Source organism: Columba livia, chromosome 2 (assembly GCF_036013475.1).
Source record: "Columba livia isolate bColLiv1 breed racing homer chromosome 2, bColLiv1.pat.W.v2, whole genome shotgun sequence".
Classification (NCBI taxonomy): Eukaryota; Metazoa; Chordata; class Aves; order Columbiformes; family Columbidae; genus Columba; species Columba livia.
The window spans coordinates 32547985-32571130 of NC_088603.1; the positions used below are offsets into that span (position 1 = coordinate 32547985).

A 23146-nucleotide genomic window follows, 5' to 3' on the forward strand; every position below is an offset into this window, starting at 1 on the left:
AGAAGTTCGGCCAGCTGATCAGTAGCATGTTATTTAATCCTCATGACTGAGGCCTAAGACTTATTTTTGATGGAAGGCATCATCTCATCTTGCTTTTTAGAAATCTTGTCTGCTTCATCTCTGTAGTAGATGGGGAGTGTAAAAGAGATTGAACAAATAGCTTTATGGCTCTTTTGCTTGCTAAAGTGAGCTTCAGGAAGGAGGATTTGCCTTACTGGACAGAAGTCTGAGCCTTTCCAACTTGAACAGTATGAGCAGTATGTGTGAGGTATAAAACTACTTAATATTGCATATGAGTAATTGGAAAAATACAGTGATGTAACTTCTTCAAAAGAAATTGCTCTGTTAGTATAGCTGAGGATTCCTTACAGATTGTGTAAGACATACTCCTCTCTCTCTTAGGTACTATGTCAAATTACTTTGGTGGAGAAGTATAAAGAGTATGGCAATCCACAACTTGATGCTAGAGTAGTTCTTTAATACCAAACCTTCAAAGGTATGTGCTGCAAAATTGTTATAGATTTCAAAAAATTTTTAAGTAGATACCAAATCAAGAATCAGATACCTGAATACCTTATTGTGAAATACTTAGTCCTGCACTGAGCTCTGGATACTGAAGGCTTTGCTGTAGGACTTCTAAATTCTTGCAGAAAGCAATTACATACCCCAGTATCTATTGGACTGGAAATTGATAATGTCGCTCGTAAATCTTTACTGTACTTGCATATAAAGATCACTGCATAATAGCATTATGCTGCCTAATATCCTGGTTTTAGTCTAGTTTATTATTATTTTAGCTTTGTAAAACAAATATAATAGAAATTGAATAAAAGAGTGTATAGTCATTTACTCTTCGAGCTGATGTCTTTAAGTCCTTTGTGTTTAGAATTCACAACATTTCTTAACGCATCTTTTTCTCCTTTTCTATTTGCTAGCTCACTTCCTAACCAAATTTTGAAGGTTCATATAAAGTTAAGAGAGTTGGATTTGGCATTCTGGGTTTGACTTACGTGGCTGAAATTCACTTTACTAAAAACTCAATGTAATTTGTCTTCCAGTCTTTATGTTGTCAGGCTTTTTTTTTTTTTTTTTTTTTAGCATCTATAGCTTGATTTGCTATTTTACATCTGATTTTCATTATATACAGTATGATACCTATTCAATAATTTTTTGTAAAATCTTTCATTTGAAAGATATTTTTTTTAACCATCACATTTTCATGTTCTTTAGAAAATAATTGTTGTTGGTTTTTGCTTTGTTTTATTTATTTTTGGTTTTTTTAACCTTTCAGATTTGTTTTAATTATGCTCGTTGGACAACAGAATTTGTACAAATTCTGACAGCTGGTTCTGATGCTTAGTTTTTTTCAACACACAAGCTGTTGTGAGAAGTGATTACTGTTCCTTTCTTGTGATATTTGTGTTGAATGACCTCCAGCATTTTGATCTCAATTACAAACAAAAAAATTATCAATAAGTAACTGAAAGCCATTTTAAAACAATATATGCAGCAGAGAATAGACTAGATGTGTTATTGGTGGTGCTGATCTGTCACGTTCAGAATTTATTGAAGTGTTTCATTCTATATTTTTATCCACAAAACATTTGCATAATGATCTTCTAAAACATTTTACAAATAGAAATATATTGGACTTGGGTAAGAAATCCTTCTGGAAGAGAATGATCTGGAAGATACCTCCAGGACATAGTTTTGAAAAATGTGTGCCTATGGATTAATTTCAGTAGTTCTCATGAAAAATTCATCTGGGGGAAGGGTGAAATAGAAGTAGAAATAGATGTTTCATCTGAATTCTGTTAATTTGTATTCATTGCATCCTATTTCAGAAACTCAATTCCCAAAAGAATTTTGAAGTGTGGGCACAAGATAGAAAAAATGTAGCCATTTAATGTAGTCTTGGGATGGCACAGTGAGAGATGACAGTTTAAAGGAATGATATTTACTTGAAATGCTTGTGTTTGAAATTAAGTTACCGTACCTATTTATAGTAATGAAAGACTTAAGTTTTGTGGTGGCCAGTGGGCATGAAAGACCTACATTCCATCTTGCACTGTTCTTCTGTAGCCGTTTCAAAGATCCATCGATCGTTGGAGCACATTAACTATTGAATTCCGTTTGAAGAAAAAAGACAAGGTTCATTGTTCCTCAGTGAGCAAATGCAAGGTACCAATGTGTAGCATCACCTGCAGTGATCTCAGTCACTGAGTATCTGATTGAGTATCTGAATCACAGAACATTAGGGATTGGGAGGGACCTCGAAAGATCATCTAGTCCAATCCCCCTGCCAGAGCAGGAACACCTAGATGAGGTTACACAGGAATGTGTTCAGGCGGGTTTTGAATGTCTCCGGAGAAGGAGACTCCTCAACCTCCCTGGGCAGCCTGTTCCAATGCTCTGTCACCCTCACTGTGAAGAAGTTTCTTCTCATATTTAAGTGGAACCTCTTGTGTTCCAGTTTGCACCCGTTGCCCTTTGTCCTATCATTGGTTGTCAGTGAGAAGAGCCTGGCTCCATCCTCGTGACACTCTACCTTTTACATATATATGATATATATATTTTACATATTTAAACATTAATGAGCTTACCCCCTCAGTCTCCTCCAAGCTAAAGAGACCCAGGTGGAGGTTAATTTGCTGTATGTTGTGTTACAGCCTAATAAGCCAAGTTGAGAACAAGTAGAGAATAAATTATCATCCAGTTAAAATAGAATGCCTTGGCAAGTGCAGATGGTCCATACTGAATCATGAAGCCACTTGCTGTACCTTAGTACATTCAGGATTTGGCTGATCAAGAACTCTGTGCTGTTTTTTGTGGGTGGAGGTAGAGTATAAATGCATCTCTCAAGGACTGTAGTGCCTCACTTGAAATGATAACACACTGTGGCCAGCACTATACTTTTTTTCTTTTTTTTCCTTTGGTTAAGTGCTAACATTAAAAATTGTGGCGCTGCAGTTCATAGTGTCTGGTTTACGCCGTGACCTTCCTTCAGTACAAAGAGAGAAATGATGCATGTCAGCTTATCAGTAGAAGTGTATTTGAATGAGAGTGTCAGTGTTGTGAATATAATTCTGTATATAGTGATGTGGAATTTTTCATGTTTCTAAATGTGAGCTTTGACGATATGAGCCTTGTATCATGTTTGCAAGGAGTTGTTAAAGCTGAGCCTGAACAACATTATTCAGCTAAGTGAAAGCTTTGCATTTACAAGAAATGTATGGAAATAGAGTATCAGGCAGGATGCCAACCACCACTTCATAAAATATCAGACTACCAGTGCAGTTGAATTTACAAAATTCCTTAACAGAAGTATTTTTATGGGGATCCCAGCAGAGTGCTTTCTTATACGAGAGTTATTCTCAGTAGGTTCAGCCACAATGAATATTCAGTGCTGACGCTGTCTATGGTAATCTTGAAAATGAAAAATCCTTAACTTCCACATAATGGAATCTCAGAGTAGCTCTGTTTGGTAGGGACCTCTGCAGATATCTAGTCCATGCCCCTCCTCAAGGCTGGGTCAACTACTGCAGGTTGCCCAAGACTGTACAATCTTTAAGGATGGAGATTCAACAGACTTGCTAGGCAGCCTGTTCCTGAAGTGTTTGGCCTCAATAACAGTGAAGAAGTGCCTTCTAATATTTAAATGGAATTTCCTATACTTCATTTTGTGCACATTGCTGCCTCTTTTTCTGTCACAAGGGATCACTGAGAAGAATCTGGCTCTGTCTGCTTCACTGATCTTTGCCTAGCTGCTCTGTGATGGAGCACCTCCTTTTCCTCTGACCTTGATGTTCTTTCTGTCTCTCACTTTTATTCTCCCACTTCTCCTCACTCTGTCTAGCATTTTCTGCCCTTCAATATGTTTTCACAGGTGCTCCACAAGCTTTGGTGATGGACTAATGAGCTTTGGCCTGAGGTGTGGCAATTGCGGGGCTGCCTGGACCAGCTGTGACTGGCACATGGCAACCCTTTGCCTTCTCCCAGGGAGGCCACCGTTGCCACATTCAGTATTTTTTCTAGCCTCTCTAAGACCCTCTGAATGGCACCAAACCATCTATTCTGTGAAGCATTCCTCTCAGTTTTGAATCATCTGTAGAATTTCTGAGGGTATGCTCTGTACCATCAGCCATACTCTTAGCGAAAAGCAGTGAATTGGGTTTTTACAAATGCTATCTGCTGGAGTACTGGATGTGTTAAAACATTTCTGTTTGAGCAGGCTACTGTAGTGGGCATAAAAGCAGAAGTTACTTATCTAAATACATTATTTCCCTTTCTTGAACGATAATGATTCTAAACTTAAATTACGTTTTAACCAAGTATAATAATTTACTATCTGAAATTTGGCTGCGCTCAGCTTGAAACTAAATGTGCAGTTGGTGGTTTAAAAAAAGTGACAAAAGCTGCTAAAATATTCAGCACTAATATTATCTTTGACTACTTAGATGCTTTGGGAGCAGTGGCTGAATGGGATCATCACAATTGTTTTAATGCGCTACAACCTTCTCCTCTCTCCCTTTACTCTGGCTATGTCATGCTTGAATGAAAATATATTTTAGTTCCCTGAAAGTCTCTTCTCTGCAGCTTTAAACTTTCAGCAGATGGAAATATTAGAGTAAACGCTTTTGCCTGTGCTTCAGCATTGAACTGAGAATGCCACGGGACTGTGAAAGGACTCAGCCAAACTGCAGAACCTTCCTTGCCCAGTGTTGGAGCAGCCCATGCTGTCAGCAGCTATCTTGGTGATGTCAGAGAAGTCATTAGCTGGTAGTGGGAGATCCATTCAACCATGCGAATTATTTCAGCAAGTTCTATTCTGAACTATGTAAACACTGGAGATCAAGGAAGTAGTAGATACTCCAGAAAGGCTGTTGAATGCAGTTCTGTTTCCCACATTCATGTTTCAATGCTGACTGCAAATGTCTACAATGAAACTATGAATTGGCTGCTGCTTGACCATAAGGAAATAAACCAGCTATTTCTTCCTCAAGTCTTTCAAACTCTAGTTCATGTAATTACCTGATCTCAGTGGAAAGAGAAAGGACCAGTTCATTCTTGCCTTTTTAATATTATTATGTGACTGTAGATGAGCTGTAATTCAAACTTGTGGATTTTTACCTTTAGTCTTGTTCTCAGTGGTCATCAGCTCTTGAATTTACAGCAAAAATGTACATGAAAGAAAGAGCCTTTAGTTTAAAAATGATTTGAAATGTTCTTCTTTTCAAGTGTGCATGATATAAGTATTCTCATTAAAAAAAAAAAAAAAGTATGTTGTTAACGTATAGGTCAAAAGTGTTTTTTCTTTATTTTATTTAGATTCTCCCCACTTTTGGAAGAACCTCCAAATCTGAACAACCTCTGCCAGAGTTTGGCTTTACGCTGTCAACAACTTACCATTCCATCAAGAGCAATGAGCTCCACAACACCAGGTCAGTTTGTTTGTTTATTTTTATGCCTCATTACTGCAGAATACTGTCCTCTGTTAAGATGTACAGAATTCTTTGTGTTGATACAATGGATTTGGGAAATGACTGATATGCCAGCTGTGCTGCATAAGATATGACTGTCTTATAAAACAGGATAAAGGCTACAGAGGCAAAAAAGGCTATTTTGGGGATACCTTATTTCAGCTGAATTATTAAGCTGGTATAATCCTACAGTGCTTTAAAAACTTTTTTTGTACAGTTTATTAAGAAACTGATTAATCATGACTGAACATGAAGAGCTATCTTGAAATATTTTATTTCTTAATATTTGCATTTAATCACTAAATTATTATCTACTTTTGCCCAATTGCCTTGTTTAAAGAAAGAACGCAAATGTTGTTCTCTTATTTTTCTTTTACGCTCTAAAGCCATATTTGCCCACAGCATTCGCTGTAGAATTTCCTCATTTAAGGATATGGAATTAACAGTGGTCTCTGAACCTGCTTTATCTGATACCTGCAAAATTAGTTACTTCAGGTTCATGTCATAGAAAAGGAACTATTAGTAGCTGTACCCAGTGTTCAAACTTCCAAAGAAACAGAATGCTGCATATGGAACATGACTTGACTTTGTTTTTTTCCAAGGAGACAGAGTCCCCAATTTAAATCTGTGCAACGTCCCATATGGTTCACACTTTGTTCACCCACACTTGAAGTATCTATTTCTAGTTGTGTTGGTAAAATAACCCTTTACAGGTGGCTTACTTTATGCTTGCTTTGGTTTTGTGCAAACAGCCTATAAAAGCATCAGGGAAAATACTGCCATAGTGAGTTGTATTTATCTGCTAGATGCCTTATATCATAGAGCTGTAATTCAGTGAGGATTTCTGGAGAATTGTCGATTGTAGTGTTGAAAACTGGCAATAACTGCTTTTACATTAGGTAGAGTCAAGCATAGCCAGGTTTCATACTCGGCCTCTTTTTCTTACCGTGCAATTGAGCGCTTGAAGTGAATTATCCGTACAAAGCATGACGGGGCATTCAGCAGAAAGGCATCTTTGTTTTATCTCTGTCCCAGTGGTGACTAATATGGAATAATCTCGTACTTTCCTAAACACGCAGTTCAGATTCCAGATGCTCCAGTTGATTTGGTATCTTTCTAATGTTTTTTCTCTTACATTAGCTGCAGTCTGTGGAAACAGCCCAATGTGAAATTGGCTCTTAGAAAAAGCAGATTTTCCAGTACTCTTATTGCTATGAAGAAACAGATTCTAAATACACATTCATGTTTGCTGTCTTTCCAAATCCAGTGAAGAAACATTTGATATAATCTGATTATCTGTAGAGTTATTTAGACACCAGCCATGTCAAAACACCCTGTGGCACGTGCAGAATTGCGGTATTCAAGGGCAACATCACCCTCAGGATCCTTATTTTTCTTTCCCTCAGTGAAATGGAAATAAGGCAGGATTTGTTTGGACTACAATCTCACATCCTTCTTAAAGTAATTGCTGCTTTTTCTTTCTCCCGGAGTTTGTTTTATGAAGGTGAACCTTATCAGATGAAGATATAGAAGGGCAGTTCCAGCCAACTTTAAAGGTCCTTTCCAGCCCAAACTATTCTATGATTCTGATTCAGCTTCCAAGGTGAGGTTAGAAATATATACCAAGGTGCACTTATTTCACTTGCAATAGTTGAGGAAGTATCCCTATTTTTCCAAAAGAAAAATTAATTGGATTGGCATTGACATGAACAGCTCGCTTCTATGATGATGAGCTTGTGCAAGGCAGGTCTTGCATTTACAGTGCATAGTTTAAATGACAAAAGCCTGATGGCTAATGGTGTTAGAGTAGGGGGTTTTGTGCTCTTGCTTTTTCACTTCTGAGAATCTTGTGCTTCTTCAGGAAATAGGTTCCTATATTTGGTTATATCTAATGGTTAGGGCAGTTCAGAATAATTTCCACTCAAGCAACTAAGCATTCCCATTTAATATAGGCAGTATTTAAAAGCACTCTTTTTTTTTCTGTTGTGCAATACCAGGATGCTAGCTCATTTGAATGCCAATCCATGTGTCTTATATATAAGACCTGTGAAAATTTCCGTAATGTTTTGTAAATGTCAATATTTTAGGTCATGGTTGTAGGTTACAACGGAATGGTAGTTGTACATTTTCATTTTACAGTTTATATAACTGACATACATATAAATTGTGTATGTATATTCACACATGCTGTTTACACAGAAGATGAGTATACTTCAAAACAACAATAAACAACAACAATAACAACAAAAGCAACAAACCAAACAAAACAACAAAAAAAGGGCAAACTGGTAAAGCAGTGTTACTCAGTAAATGAATGGTATAGGCCAGCCCACTTCATGGATGGCTTGTTCTGTCAATGAAAAAATTCTGAAGTGCTATAGAAAGCTTTGAGTATTGTGTGCTATGCTAATATTCTCTGTATTTTTACAATGTGATATGCTAAGTGGAGAAAATGTTTATTTCTTTAGAATTGCTTTCCTTTCATACCTAAATTGTCTGAAAGTCTATTGAAAGACCTGATGTGGAACAACCAAAAATCAGGAGTATTTAATTCAAATATTATCTGAGCAACTTCTTTGGATAGGTTCTGTTTGCAGCACCAGCGAACATAAGCATTTCCTTACATTGTATGATGCAATGAACAGGTCTCCAGTGTAGCAACATCTACTTGCAATAACACTGTAACCCGTTAAATTGATCTCAGCTCTCTGAACCTTAAGGGACCAGGCTCTTGCTAATCTGCAGAGCTATAAAGTAAATGTTGAATCCCAAGAGGGGAAGGTGCCGATGCTTGATTGTTTGCTTTGCTTGTTATAAATTGTAAGATCATTAAGGAAATGTTTACATTCTGTTGCCATTGCTTGTTCTGAACTGATCTGTGTGCATAAAAAACATGGGACAGAAAAATAAAATATTTATATAGTGAACAGTTAACTTTTTTTAGAGAGACTTTCTTTTGTTAAATACTAAATAATACCCAGAAGTGAATTAATACACACAGATGTATTTTGGAGTTATCTCTAACTGTCTAATACTTTGAAATATATCTTCTCTTAACCTGGTGGTGGTGTTGGGGATTGTTTGTTATGTGCGTACCTGCTCAGTTTCCAAGGATTCCAACCCTTGCAAAGAATGTTACTTTTCTGAACAGGAGATTGCTTTATTTAAAGCATGTGTTGATATGGTATTCCTTGTCCAGATTTTTTCAAAGGAAAGAAACACCTATGGGGAAGGGTGGACTATAAATATTTCTGTAAAGATAAAGATCATGGAGACATGAAGACCGTAGGTTTTCTTTTTGTAACTTGAGAAAGGGAGTAAGTCCAGAAAGATCTCCTATCTTCTCTTCCTTGCCTTTCCTGTCACCCAGATCTTTCAGATTTTGTGCTTTTTACTTCATGGTGAAAAGCAGAGTAACATTGGAATAGCTAAATAAATGCTATAACAAAACAAAGCAGCAACCCATAAAGTCGTTCTTGACATCACCTGGGGTAGAATAATTTCTGTTAAGGAGGAGGGGCAAGTGATATTAATAGATGATGTAAAAAAAAAGATACCTGGAACTCTGACCCGTCCAGCAGGTTCCTAGATTCTGCATGCTATTATTGCTCAATTAGCAGTGTTCGGTACCTCAGTGTGCCAGTGGTGAACCACGCATCCAGCTTATCCAGTTTCTTCCTTTTACTGTTGCAAACATGTGAAATGCTGCAGTGGGAAGCTGGTCATTGGTTTGGGTAAGAGCGCTTTTCACTGTCCCTGGTTTTCAAAAGCACATCAACGTGTGCCTGCTGCTGAGGAGGACAAGGTCATATTGTGTGCAGTTTACTTACTTGCACCTAGGTGAAATCAGCTCTCTTATCTATCTGTAATTTCTGAGTTAAAAACCCAGTCTGATATGTACTGTTTTGGAAATCCCTGTTCAAACTTCTTCTACTCTTATTTTTCCAGGTCTTTAGTATCTTGTAAGAGCTGTCTGTTGCTGTAGTCAATCAGAAGGTGAATTTTTTTTTCTTAATAAGCTGAGTGGAGAAGAGGAGTCCTGTACCGAATTCTGACAGTTCCTACTTTTGGATCACTTTTCTGTCCTCTTGATTCTGAATTTCTTTAAGTATAGGAAACACACCAAAATGGCATTTCCACTACTGTTTTAAAATTAAGATGCAGTGAAATGTTACCTTGCAGTCCAGTAAACAGCCATCTCTGCACCAGCAGTAAATGATGTGAACAGATGAATATTTTGATGAATGATCATGTATGTACTTACTTTAAAATATAATTTGTCAGTCTTTGTTAAAACATTTAAGAGAACTTTGAGTCCGAAACGAAGTAGGAAATAGGTGTGTTTCAGCAGGTGTTCAAGTTCCATTGAAGCTGACTGCATGGATGTTTTCTGGACCTCTCATTATAGACTGAAGGAATCAAGTATGTTTGTTCCTTGTCATGACTATTTGGTGAATTCACTGAATATGGCATAAAAAGTTTCAGGATTAATAACTGTTATCTATTAACAGATAAGTTATCTATATATCAATATATATATATCTGTATGTAACAGACTACAGCAAGTCTTTAAGATATCAAAAAGGAAGAAATAAAATCTATAAGCTCAGACTTAATAAAATGTAGAAATGAAGGATTCTTCCCCCACTGCACCTCTTTCTTTTTTTTAACATTTAATGCAAAGCATGACTCAGATGTGCAGATCAGATTTTGACCTCTTGAATCTCCTTACAGAAGTCCAAAATAGCCTCAGGCTGATATGAATCTTAGTTTTGCCCTTATGAAATATAGAAGAAGTCACTTTTTATAGACTCTCTTTCTGTGTCTCTGTATTTTTCTCATAATAGTTTAAGCCTGACATCATTATCTAGGTGCTTCTGGGTAAAATCCCAATACTTCACAAGCATGAATGAAAAATTTGGATCCAAAATATGTTTTGCCACAGGGGAATTAATATACAAGACAACCAAATAATGAATAAAATTCTGCGTGCACACAGAAGCATCATATTCTTCAGTTGCTAGTAATTAAAAGTTTGTAAATACATTGAGCTACTTTATTTTTTTTTTTTTTTGCCTTTTAGAAGAAATTTACACCATTTGTCATTAAAATTGATAATCAAAGCATCAGAGTGTCATGGTTGTCCTCTCTTGTGTATTTACACATGCACATGTTCATGGAGGTCTGTCATTTTGTATGTTAACTTTTAAATTTTAAGTAAATAAATAATCACAACACAAGCCATGTAGCCAGTGTGGTGTGAGATCAGTTACTACTTTCTACAAATTCAGGTTAACTGCAGAAAGCAAGTCTGGAGAGTGTTTTTTGAGACAACTTTGCAGTGCTTTAACATGATACATGCATGCAAAATTTAACGTGTGCATACATCTGTCTCTTCAAACAGATACTGTGCTTGAAAACTACAGTTGTATTGTCTTTTTCCTTTCAGGAACCACTTGTTAATATTAGCCACTAGATGTTTTTGTCTGCTAGTTTGTCTTTCACGCTGTTTTGTTGTTATGTGTAGCCAAAGCACAGGTCTTAATTTTTGAGTAGTAGTGCTTAGCAATTTAACAGCTAAATTAGCTCTCTGGGAATAAATCTTAAAAGGTGTGTTAGTTGTGTTTGTGTTTTGTTTGTTTGTTTCTGTGGGTTGCTGTTTTTTGTTTGGTTGTTTTTTTGTTTGTTTGTTTTAATTTCAGTATGGTTTATAAAGCTCGTAAAGAGTCTTCAGAATGGCTTTTTGAGTCTCAAACTTTTATTCATTTTAAGTATATCAGTTACACTCAGTGTTCACTTAGACACTTAAAACACACACATGTAGAAATGGTAATCAAATTTATTGTCCATTGACAAAATGCAGTATTTCATTGTCCTGTCAGAGCCATCAGATTTTTTACTCTGATTAGTTCATTAAACTAAGATGGCACAGTTGCCCTTTCATTGGAGTCTAGGGAGCAAGACCAGATAAATACAGTTTAAGTCAATGTAGCAACATTGAAGAAATTACTTAATTGGCTTTTGGCTCCCCAGCTAGTATGGTTTGGTATATCCTGAAAAAAATGAGTTTACTTACAGAACGAATCTCTGAACAGCTCTCTTGTTATGAGAGGCCTGGGCTTTTGTTGCAGAAGTATTTTAGATGCCTTAATTTTTGCTGCTTGTCAAGGCTTTGTTTTCAGTGCATTGTAAATGGAGACCGTGCTGAATTTTGCTGTGTATGGGAATATAACTGATACTCTGGGCAACCATGTGATTCAGCATGGATGCAAGATGAATGACACAAAACCACAATTCCATATTGAAAGAATCATCCTCAATGAAATATTATTTATACCTTTTTTATCTTTTTTCAATGGGATTGGCCTGTGGTGGTGTTCAATGTGCATAAAGGTAACAGTTTAGAAGGGGAAACAAATGTTTCTCTGTTTGCTCTTGGGGGAGTTAAGTTTTTGGTTTTGTATCTCATAGCAACAACAACAACAGTGTTTCAGCAATACTCAAATATTAAACATCAGGTGTAATATATGTATAATGTAATGTGTATAATATGTGTAATATACATACATGGATAATTTGAATACAATATAAACATAACTGCCAAAATGGATTTCTAAATGTTCTAAACCAGACTTCAGAATGCTATATGTTTTAAATAGCTGTATGTCATGTCTACTTTAAATAGGTAAATACATGTGTTTATATTTTGAGTGACCATAGGAAAGGCACGTCAGAAGACTGCATTCTCTGTCGTTATATGTTGTGTGTTATATGATGTTAAAAATATGTCTGCTAACATGGTTCTAAGAAAGAAGTTTTTTGGACAAATCGTTAATGATTTTGATTATAGAAGGACTGCCTGATAAAGATAATTGTTGAGGAACATAATTAGACTTTTGTGGTATGTGATAATCTGTTAAAAATAACACTATCCAAATTCATTACAGCCCTGAGTAAAATAAAAAACTGGCTAACAGGTTTCAGAAAGCATTGCACATAGGGAAAACAGTTATCCCCTGCAGGTTTTCCTAGTGGATATCTGTAGGAATTTATTATTAGTTTAGCATTACTGATTATTTTTATCAGTTATCTAGAGGAAAAGAAATATTAAATCTGGTAAAGCTAACATCAGTTACACTGGAATAAATTTGGTTATATAATCCTACTTGATAAAGTAAATTCCTTTGAAAAATATGCATTTTAATCAAATAAGAGTAACAAAGAATGTGGCACTTAAGAAGAGGAGAATCACAGAATGCTGATTAGAAGAGTCCTCTAGAGGTCCTGTAGGGCTGTTGCCAACACCGGGTCAGGTCAGGCATGATGTTCTCTAGATAAGCCTTGAAACCCTCAAGGGCTGGAGATCTGCAGAGCTTCCCTGGGCATCTTGCTTGAATACTGTCTTCCTGGTGAGAAGTCTGAGCTTCCAAGCTAGAATTTGTGGCTGTGGAGCCTTTCACTGTCATTGAACAGCACTGAGAAAAACGTGCCTGCATGCTGTTTGCAACTCTCCTCCAGTTAGTGGCAGGTGGCTCTTCAACCATCACCCTAGTCATTTTCTCACTGAGCTAAAGAAGCTCTGCTTCCTCAGCTTCTCCTTGTAGGTTGTGTGCTCCAGGGCCCTGACTTCATAATCCTCTCTTGATAGATTTCCACTATCAGTCTTTCATTGTCTATCTATACACAGGAATGTTTTTGTTTGTTTGTGTTTTTGACTGTAAGTCATGATAAATGCCCTGAACCATGAAAAAGAGAAGCTGGTGCCCTGCGGTAGCTAATAAAGCACACGGGCTTTGTTATGACATGGGAGGTGAATACTGGGAGTAATGCTTCTGCTTTGACAGCCAGATCCAGCATTGAAGATGCAGACAGAAGCTTTGGATTAGTCAAGAATATGTCTTAGTTTGCTTCTCAACACAGAAAAGAGACATGGGTAGAGCCAAGCAAAACTTTTCCTTTAGTCTCCATTTAGACTGAGTGAACAGAGCTGTTCTTGGAGTGCTAGTTCCAATTCTGATAGCAACGCTTCTGAAAGGGATTTGAAGAAGAGTTTGCAGAAATAATACAAGGTCTAGAAGATATACCTTATTGAAAGAAGCTTCAGCAGTTCAATAATTCAATCTGTCTTCTTTTGCTGAAGCTTGAGAGACAACGTGATTGATGGTTCTTTTTGCATATGAGTGCCAATGTGCAAAAGACTTCGGATACATGCAATTCCTAACAGGAAGATTGAATGATATCTTGTGGATGGAAGCTGAAACTAGGCAAATTCAGATGAGAAATGGGGATCCCTTTTTTCAGCAGTGTTGGTAATTAACCACTGGAATATGCTGAATAATGATGGGGCCCTCATTCCTCCTGTGACTCATCCTTACCAAGTGTAAATCCCAACAACCACCTAGAAGTTGCTTCAATTGTCACTAAATGTATGACAAAATGTTCATTTGTTTTTACCGAATATAAGTCTGCTATTGCTTTGAGTAAGTTTGAAAAGCCTCCAAACTTAGAAGTTTGGATTCCAGGCTCCCAGGAAATACTTAAGCAACTCCGCTTCTATGTCTTTTCTGTCTGTAATGCTGAAACTTACACAGTGGGGGTGTCCTGCCTTACCTTAGAAAAGCTCAGCTTCACTTGATGCAAACCCTTTAGTGCAAACTATAAAGCCGTCCCTAGGTATATGCATTTGTTCTGCGAACAAATATATTGTGTAATTCCAAATCAGGTCAGGATGTGAAACAGCTCAACTAAAGAAATGCCCCAGCCCTATCTAATTTAATCAGTTGCCATGTGTCATTCTGTGCTCGAACTCTGCATGGCTCAGGGGTGAGGTATTATTGGGTTTTTTTGGGGGGGTAGGGGGGTTGTGGGTGAGGTGCAAGGGGTGCCAGTACCATCTTTGAAGGGAGAGCAAGGGGAGGCTGTAAGCAGGGCAACTCTATGATTCAAAAAGCCACCAAGGGGAGGCTACATTTTGAGAAGTGACTTTTTCAATGTCAGTGCCAGTGACTGCTTGCCAGTTGTTCTCACTCTTCTCATTGACTGCTCAGTCAGGCCAGGTATATTTATTTGTGTAGCCACAGGATGAAACATTTGGGAACTGATCCAGGCTCAGCTGTTCCCAAGGAAAAAAGGGGTGGTTTTAGCTTGGATGTGTTCCTCACTGTGGTTTACTACACAATCAATGGTATTGGCAAGGCGAGGAAAGAAGAGGGAGGAGGAAAGAGTGTTTAACTCACATACTACATTTGAAAGTAAAATCAGGAGTGATCTTTCAGCAGGTGAAGCATAGTCAGTCTCCAAAACTGTGGGATTACCTAGCCCTAGGTAAAACTGGAAAGAAATACTAAGGACTTCTTCACACATCGCTTTACTGGTCGTTTCTGGTTTCCAAATACTAAAGAGTTCCCAGTTCTATCCATGCAGAATTTGAAGGCTCAGTGAACATTTTTGTTTTGCAGCTCCATAGCTGAAAGAAATGACCAACAAGGTCACATCATCTGTTGTATAGCATACACCTTTGAAGTGATATTTCAGCATCTGACCGCCAGGCGTTCTTTCATGTTCATTAAAGTACATGCAATACAAAGCAGTTAGAAGTATGTGCCATATGCTTTGTTCAAAGATCGATGCAATTAATATTTTCCTAAGTAAATTTATAACAGCTACATTTTTTGGTAATGATCTGTTTTTAAAGTGTTACATTTTATAGAAAATTAAACAAGACACCAGGAATAAAAACTTTTAGTTTCTTCATTCATTAGATTGGCTGCATGACTGGTGGTTATATTGAATACCCTAAAAAAGTGTGTTTGCTAACTTTTGATTTTTTGCCACCCACACACCACCTCCTAATTTTGTCTCTGGCAGCCTGTGTGTTTCTGCAGAATAAGTGTTTCTGCAGTGATAATTATAACACAATAGGTAATTTGCAGATAAGCTATCTTGCAAAAAGCAGGACTATTTTGTAGCACCTTTATTTTGAAGCTGGTGACAATTTCAAAACTTCATTACAAATTCTGAAATGTCATAGTGTGTGTAATATCTTTATCTAGAAATTAACTTACTGCTAGAGAGACCGCAGCGTATGATTTGAATCAGGACGCGGGACAGAATTTGCTGCAGGCGATGATGTGCACATTGTGGGGTGGAAGCAAGTTCTGCTGAAGCAACAAAACTCATGGTTTGAATCTGCTCCAGGGCATATTAAAAAAAATAAAAAAGCGATTTGTAAACTCTGGTAATTTTGTTAATCTGTTTCGGACCACATTAAACTTTTAACATAAAATATCTTATCTTGAAGTGTTGCTCACAGTGGGGCAGGATTTTGAAATCATATAATACCTGGTTAATGTTTTGTTCTTCTGTTCTTTCTGTCAGGAGTCCTAGGGTACTGTCTGCTTTTGGTGAGGAGTGTAGTTCTTGGGCCTGTGTTGTTGGTGTTGTCATCCTCAATGTCTGCTCCAGAGTTAGGTCTCCCAGAGGTGCTGGCCTCTGGCTGGGAATTCTGGCAGAAAGGAAGGTGACCTGAGATGGTTTGACACAACTCCTATGAGTTTAACGTTCTCGGTTTAACATACTGCCAGTTTCTGCCAAAACAAAGCACTGAGTTATTTTAAAATTTCTGAATTCTTATGCAAAGTATCCTTTCTGAATTGCAGTTAATGACTGTTTGATCTGAAGACTTGAGAACTAGTGACCTCTGCCATACTAGTTCTCTCCTCACTGTTCAATATTCTTTTCCTAGGAGAGTGTTTGCTAGTGTGTCTTTATGGCCCACAAGATTGTAAAAATCCATTTCTTCAACATTTTCACATAAATCACACTTAAATATCTCTTCAGTTTTCTCTTAGATTCTTAAGGTGCCACCTGGAAATACTACTGTCTGGGTGATGATACTGAAATACCTTGCATCTTCTGTTCATTCCACCCTTACTGATGTGAGTTGCCTGTTCTTTGAACAGTTTTCCACTGTTGACTCATTTAGTTTTTAGCATGCTCTATTGCAGACAGGAGATAGAGGGTTTTTTTTTTAGTTTTGTTCATTGTTTTTTATTTTTGCTTTCTTCCTGAAGTTTATATTTTTACACTTGCTTTTGCATTTCATTTTATTGATTTTTAGCTTTTCCTTTTGAGATAGGTAGAATTCTAATCCTCTGTTCTGAAGTGCCTGTAGTTCTCCCAACTTGCTTTTATCTGCAGATGTTGTATGCTCTTTGAGTTATTCAGTTTTGCCTTAAACTGAACAAGTGTTCTGTGTCTGCTCTATCCAGGGCATCTTTTATCTTTCCAAAGTTGTATCATAACAGTTGGTTCTTGAACCTTTCTCTGAAGGGTTCTTTATGTCAAGAAATTTAATTTCTTGACATTGTCAAAGCAGTGCTTTATCTGACTGATACTTGAGCTGTTGCTATTCAGAAAGTGTATATAGAAAGTAAAAACTAAAGGAAAATTTCCATTACAGAAAAGTAAAATTGTGCAAGAAGTTACTGTTCACAACTCTCTCGTTGCTTAATAACCCTCTGTTTGCAGACATAGTCACTCTTGAGTGTCTGGATTATGTATTAACCAGGTTCTGTGCCCCTCAGTTCCTGACTGTAGGACATTGCCATGGCAGAAGTGATGTAGATGCCGACTGCTCACCCACGGCTTCCTCTATGTACTGCTGTGTAAGGCTGCATCTGTGCTGCACAGAAATCTGTTTACAGGTTTTTCAAAATGGAATGTCTGTGTCATCCATTTATAGAAGCTTCATGTCTGTATTCTTGATTCTTCCTATCCTGGGTGGTGAAGAATGATCTGACATGAGAGGGAAATTCACAAAGGAGTACTGATCTTGGCCGTGGTAAAGGAAAAAAGGTTTGTTTTTCTGTGAGTTGCCATATGTGCTCTGTGTTGTGTGACTTGCATCCCTTGCTAATCAGAGCAGGGGGCAAAGATATGTTCACCGTTTCAGGAAACGCTCAGCTCTGACTCGGGAGCAGCATTAGCAATCCTTTGTCTTGCTAGAACATGCAGCCCATATGCTGCCTGCATTTAACCAAATCTCCTTGCTAAGGATAGAGGGAGTTGAATCTCAATAGTGATGCCAACATTTATAGAGAAGCTAATTAATAGGAAGAAGCATTGCAGAATCCCTGCTTTAAAAAAAATAAAAAGCAGCACAAACTAGTGGGAAAAATACAACTACTCTGTATTTTAAGACAGTACTATTTTGAGGCAGTGCCCTGTAATAAAGGCCAGTGCACAATATGCACACTTCAAGCTGCATGAAGAAAACAGACATCAGATATCTTTCACAGCTTCCTCTAAGGTGCCTGTGGCTGTTCCTCTAGCCTTGAAGTATATCTTTAGTGACTTAAGCTGAATACAGCTCATTTAGATATCCCCAACTCGTCTTTCAGCAGTTGCTGTGGGTGCGGAGAGCACTCTTGCATTGCTCAAAAGCTGCCTCAGATCCTCATTAATATTCTTTTTTTCTATATAGAAATGTTCAGCAGTTGCCCTAGAAAAATTTTGTGTGGACAAATCCACAAGTAAGTGTAAGCTAGGACAGGAAAATCCTGAAATAGCTACTGTTTTGTCTTCTCTGTTCAGCTCTTTCATAAAGAGTAGGAGATAGGAACTCGGCTCAAAACACAGTGCTACTATATGAAATAGTACATCTTTCCCCTATGTTCCTTCTGTGACTTTAATGTGTTACCTTTCCAAACCAGCATATTAGAACATGCCTTACATGGTGTGTCCTTGGATGCACTTGAGGGGTCTAATTGCCCTCTCTGAGCAAACATGCAAGAAAGTTTACTCCTGTGAGCAGTCCTTAATCCATTACCATCCAAGGAATTGTGATAGATTATAAATAATATTTTGATTTCAATGAGCTGATTAGGAGTACCTGTAGACTTGCGGAGACACTGTTCATTTCTCTGGCAGGGAGATACTAACAAATGACTGCAGTAGATGTATTTGGGCTGCAGATCTATCTGTACATGGGAATATGATAGTATAGTTCTTTCAGTAATAGTAAGAAACTCCTCAGCCAATCAACTGAGTCAAAACAAGCATGTGCATGTAGAGGAGAATTAGGAAAAAGAATAGTGACACAGTGACTTGAGAGCAACATAGAGAAGGGCAAATGAGATAGGGTGGAGACCTTAAAAGCAGTGGAAAGGGGCAGAGGTAAGTACTGCACATGGCTCAAAAGCGTATGCAACAAGTACATAAGAAAAAACCTATGGAGAGAAAACATATGCAGAAACTTAAGAATACATGAGAATAAGTGTGTCTAAAGTGTGAGTAAGGAAAAGAAATTTTTAAAAGAACTTCCTGGGGAAATAGCCTCCCTTCCGCTTGGCACTGGTCCTCAGTGTCACAAGGGAACAGGGACCAGTGTCTCAGTGCGCTGCATGGCTAGCTGCTGAAATGGAGATTTGTTTCAAAGCTGGCTAACACTTTACAGCTAGTCGGTACTTTATGGTGCTGAAAACGTTCCCACTGATGAGATTCGAAGGTATTTAGCTGCCACTAGTTTTAAAGTCAGTTATATTACTGAGGTAGCTCAGTGGATGTGAGGTGGAATAACAAATTCCTTTAATTGATTGTTAAAGGGATACCTGGATTGCTTTTGTCATGTTTTGTGTTTTCTTACCTCGGGGAAGGGTTTCTGGAAGCAGTAAAAACCTTTTACATTCAGGACTAATAGTCCTTTCTGTGTAACTTTAATCCAGAACCAAACTCTGGGATCACATCCTCCCTGAGAGCATTAGCAGCTCCCTTGGCCAGCTCGTGCTGGTGGGTGCAGCTGCCTGCTTCGGTTTGGAAGAGTGCGGGATCAGAGGTGGAGGAGGATACACGTACTGTCTGTAGTGGTCTATGCAACAATAGGTTGCAAATCTGGGAAAAATTGAGTTAGTATTATAAAATTGTAGCATGGGTTAGCTTTAGCTTAACTATGTTTAACTTCATGGTTACTGGTCTTTTTTTCCACCACTCCTAAAATATGATGTTGCAGTTTAGTACTATGGAATGAAAAAATACAGACTTTAAAAAAAACCAACCAACAATACAAAAACCACAACCACCCCCCAAAAACAAACAAAACCAAACAAAGGAACAAAACCAAAACAGAAACAAAAAACGACACCAGCCAAACAAAAAAAACCCAAACAGCATCCCAGAGCCATGTCCTACCTTGAACCTTTCAAGTGCATGTATTTAATATCCTTGTGAAAGGCATGTTTTGATGGTACAGGAATGTGCTGCTATTTTACAATCAAAAATCACATGAAAACACTGTGTGTGTATGTGCCTATCTATAAAAAAACCCTGCAAATAGGTCTGCTAGTGTTGCCTGGACTTGGCAATATCCACTGTTCGACAGTTTGACCTTTAGCAACAGCTTTCTGTTGTTGTAAATTGTACGTTGTTTTCCTGTTCACTAAAGCATGCTCTTAGATGGTAAGGACAGTATTTACACTGCCTTATACATGTGGCTGCATAACATACAGAGATAAGCTGTCTGGGTAGTCTGTACATTCTGGGTAATTCTGTACACTCTTTTTTGGAGGGATAGGTTAGGCCAGGAGATAAGTAGTCTCTTCCTGGGGCATGCAACCTAATGTTACTTCTGAAGTAAATCATCCTGTTGTCCGGCACCATCTCCTTCCTGCTGTTCAAGCTCTCCAGAGCTGCTTTCTGCAGTCCTGCAAGGAGCCAGGAGGTTGGCAAGGTCTCTTTAAATAGTACACATGATGTTTTATTTAACTATCCATCTATGTTGCACAGTGACTGTGCCATAAGAATTGCACAAAGCTTTTCTTAACTGTAGGCGGTTGTTCATTTATTAATGTAAACACCATGTGCCTTGGATGTGTGAGCCCTAAAAATAGACTTGCAGAATTAAAAATAGATCTCTTGGAGTACTGAGATGCTGCTTAATCAGAACCAGCTGCAAGCTGCCTAGAAAATGTAAGTTATATGGAGCCAGATGGCTTTTGCCCTTTTTGCTTTAGACAGCATGTAATTTGGGTAACTACAGCTACAGTAATGTATTTTCCCAGTCAAACTGTTTGATAAACATATTTGTTTCGAACAGACACTTCCAATTAGAGAACCAGTAAAATGTTAATTTATTTTAATATTTCTCCATGTGGGTAAGCCAAAGCAAAGTTACATAAAACTCAAAGGCACGCACAATAACTACTCACAGCTGTATGCGGCAAAGACTACATTATGATGATATGTCTTTGTACAACAGGGCTCTTACTCTGAGAACAATCCCCCGAAAGCAAGTGAAGAATGATTTAAATGAAATTAATGGTATAATGATCAGTGGGACTTCTGTGGATTAAGTTTGTAGGGATAAAGCATTACACGAAATGTAGGAAGTGTGTCGGAGTGATACCTGGCAAAGGTCCATCAGAACAACAGCCCATATGATTTCAGGAAGGGTTCCTTGCAGTACTTTTGCTGAACTGATGGTATTAAAACCACAACCTATTCTGAGGCTTGGCAGTTTCCATAATTCACCAGCCTGCTGTTCACAGCCTCTGTTCAGACTGTATTTATGAGTCTCAATGACTAGTCTAGAAGTGGGAAACTGAAGCTTAAGGCCACTCTACTTGATTTGGAACCACTTGGGACAGGGAATTCTACTTTGCTTCAGGGGCTTGGAGGTGAATATCTCAACTTACGGTATTGCTCCAACTCTGTTTATGAGGTCTGCTGATCTACTTCTGGGGCAGCCTAGTGTGCAATAAGCACACCCTCCAGGCCATTCTAGCTGTGTGTGTATAGATTGCTTTTCACTTTAGTATTTACCTAACTAGACTCTTATGATTATACAAAAACCTGGGGTAAGGAGGCGGAATATTTGAGGAGGTAGCCTCTCTTAGGAATTGTAACAGAAGCCAAGCTGTTCAAATCTGAAAAGCAGTGATCACGTTTTTAAGCAACTGATATCAGGTTAAAGCTGTTGTGCAGGTCCAGATATGAGTCTTGGTTTGAGCAAAGCCTTTTGAAGACTGGGATTGAATCAGGTGTGTACTTTACAGGCAAATGATACAAATTACATACAGCTGGCATGAAACAGTCATATTGAATTATTATATGTCTGCACATCCTTCTCCTTTTAGTGTTTTACATCTTATATGGCAACTGGATTTAGTTATGATCTTGATGTTCTATTGATGTTTTAGCTTTTTTTTAGCCTTGGCACTATTTGCTTTAATTAAATGAATAATTACTTTTTCTGAATGAAATGCTTTTTCTCTATGAAACTTTTTCTTTATGTTCAATACAGATTTTTCTTTCTCTGCATTATGTAATCTCATAGAGTTCCTCACCTTCAGTGTCTACAATGCAAATTGTCATCATTGTAAACAATTTAAGCCTCCTATGAGAAACCCCACAAAAAATCCAGCCTGTCACCGCAGGTGGCGCTACTACCTGAACTAGCTCAGTGATGGGTGGGTAAGATGTACCTTTTTTTTTTGTCTCTAGATGCTTATATTTAAACATATCTACAGTGCAAAGCTGTCTGAAATTGGTAGTGTGGTATTCTCTCCTCGACTTTTAATTCTTTTGCACCTGTCATGCTCATGAGTCATGAGATTTTTTTTTTTTGAGCTGCAGGAAGTACATTAATCAGTCTTTTTGTGGTCTGTAATTTTTTATACTAATTGCTGCCAAGCAGGGTTTTAGGTTACAAGGTTTTTTTTTGGAAGCATTTCAGTATGAGAATAACTTTCAAAAGTGATTTGAAAATGTGCTAATTTACTTTTTTTCTTCTTTTTTTAAATTGCACTTGTTTAGTCTGATCATTGGCTGAAACAAGTAGTGATTTAAGAACTTGCAAATCTGTCCTTGACAGAACATGATTGCAGGTTCAATTTACAAGTAGATCTTAGAACCTGACTATAAGTGTTACTATTTTAAGATGTTTTAGGTTAAAATCAAATTATAGGAATTTCCTAGTTTTTGACAGCAGAAGTGATAAAACTGTGCAAATGCGTTTTTAAGTAGATATATATATGACATGCAGTCTTAAACTGGTGAGTGTTTGGAATTAGATCATCCCAGCTGTAGGAAAAACTCTGATTATTTGATTGCTCCAGGTTTCTCACATAAATATTTTGTCAGTGACCTAAAAATGGTTCCCAGTCTATTTACCATAGGATAACTATGACCTGCTCCCAAACAGAGGAGCAAGAAAGGAAGGGGAAATGACATCCCTTGAACTCTTCACTGGAGATCTCAGCATTTCCTTAATTAAGAATTTGGTAGATGAGAGAAATAATGCATTGCATACCTACTACTTATCTCCCTTTCCCATTTACCTGCTGAGGAGATTAAGATTAGACATAGAAGTAGCTTTACATCAATTATGCTGTTAAGAACGTCTTAATGGGTACAAGCAGAGAACTGTGGTTTACTAGTAAAGATACCTGCTGTAAGTTATTTGTGCCATAGGAGCTGGTTACTTTTAAGGGAAAGAAGAGCAGGAAGGGATGATTTTAACCAGATTTAGAACAAATAGTTGACTTCTGAATTTAATTATTATATTCTAACTTTTAAAAATTTAAGTAATTTTGTGTTTAAAAGCCACATGAAGTGTCCAAGTATTTCACCTAAAAGGCATCACAAGAAGAAATTTCTCATTCCAATGTTTT

The 23146-nt window shown here is 37.6% G+C and overlaps 1 protein-coding gene across 6 annotated transcripts in view; it reads left to right on the top strand.

Annotated features, from left to right (window-relative positions):
- HDAC9 (histone deacetylase 9) overlaps positions 1–23146 on the top strand; it is a 472156-nt gene that overhangs the window by 31241 nt on the left and 417769 nt on the right. For all 6 annotated transcript variants that reach the window (XM_065051253.1, XM_065051249.1, XM_065051262.1 and 3 more), the window contains exon 2: positions 5329–5441. In XM_065051253.1, coding sequence (XP_064907325.1) covers positions 5423–5441 — 19 coding nt within the window. In that variant the 5' untranslated portion in view covers positions 5329–5422. The remainder of the gene's footprint in view (positions 1–5328; positions 5442–23146) is intronic.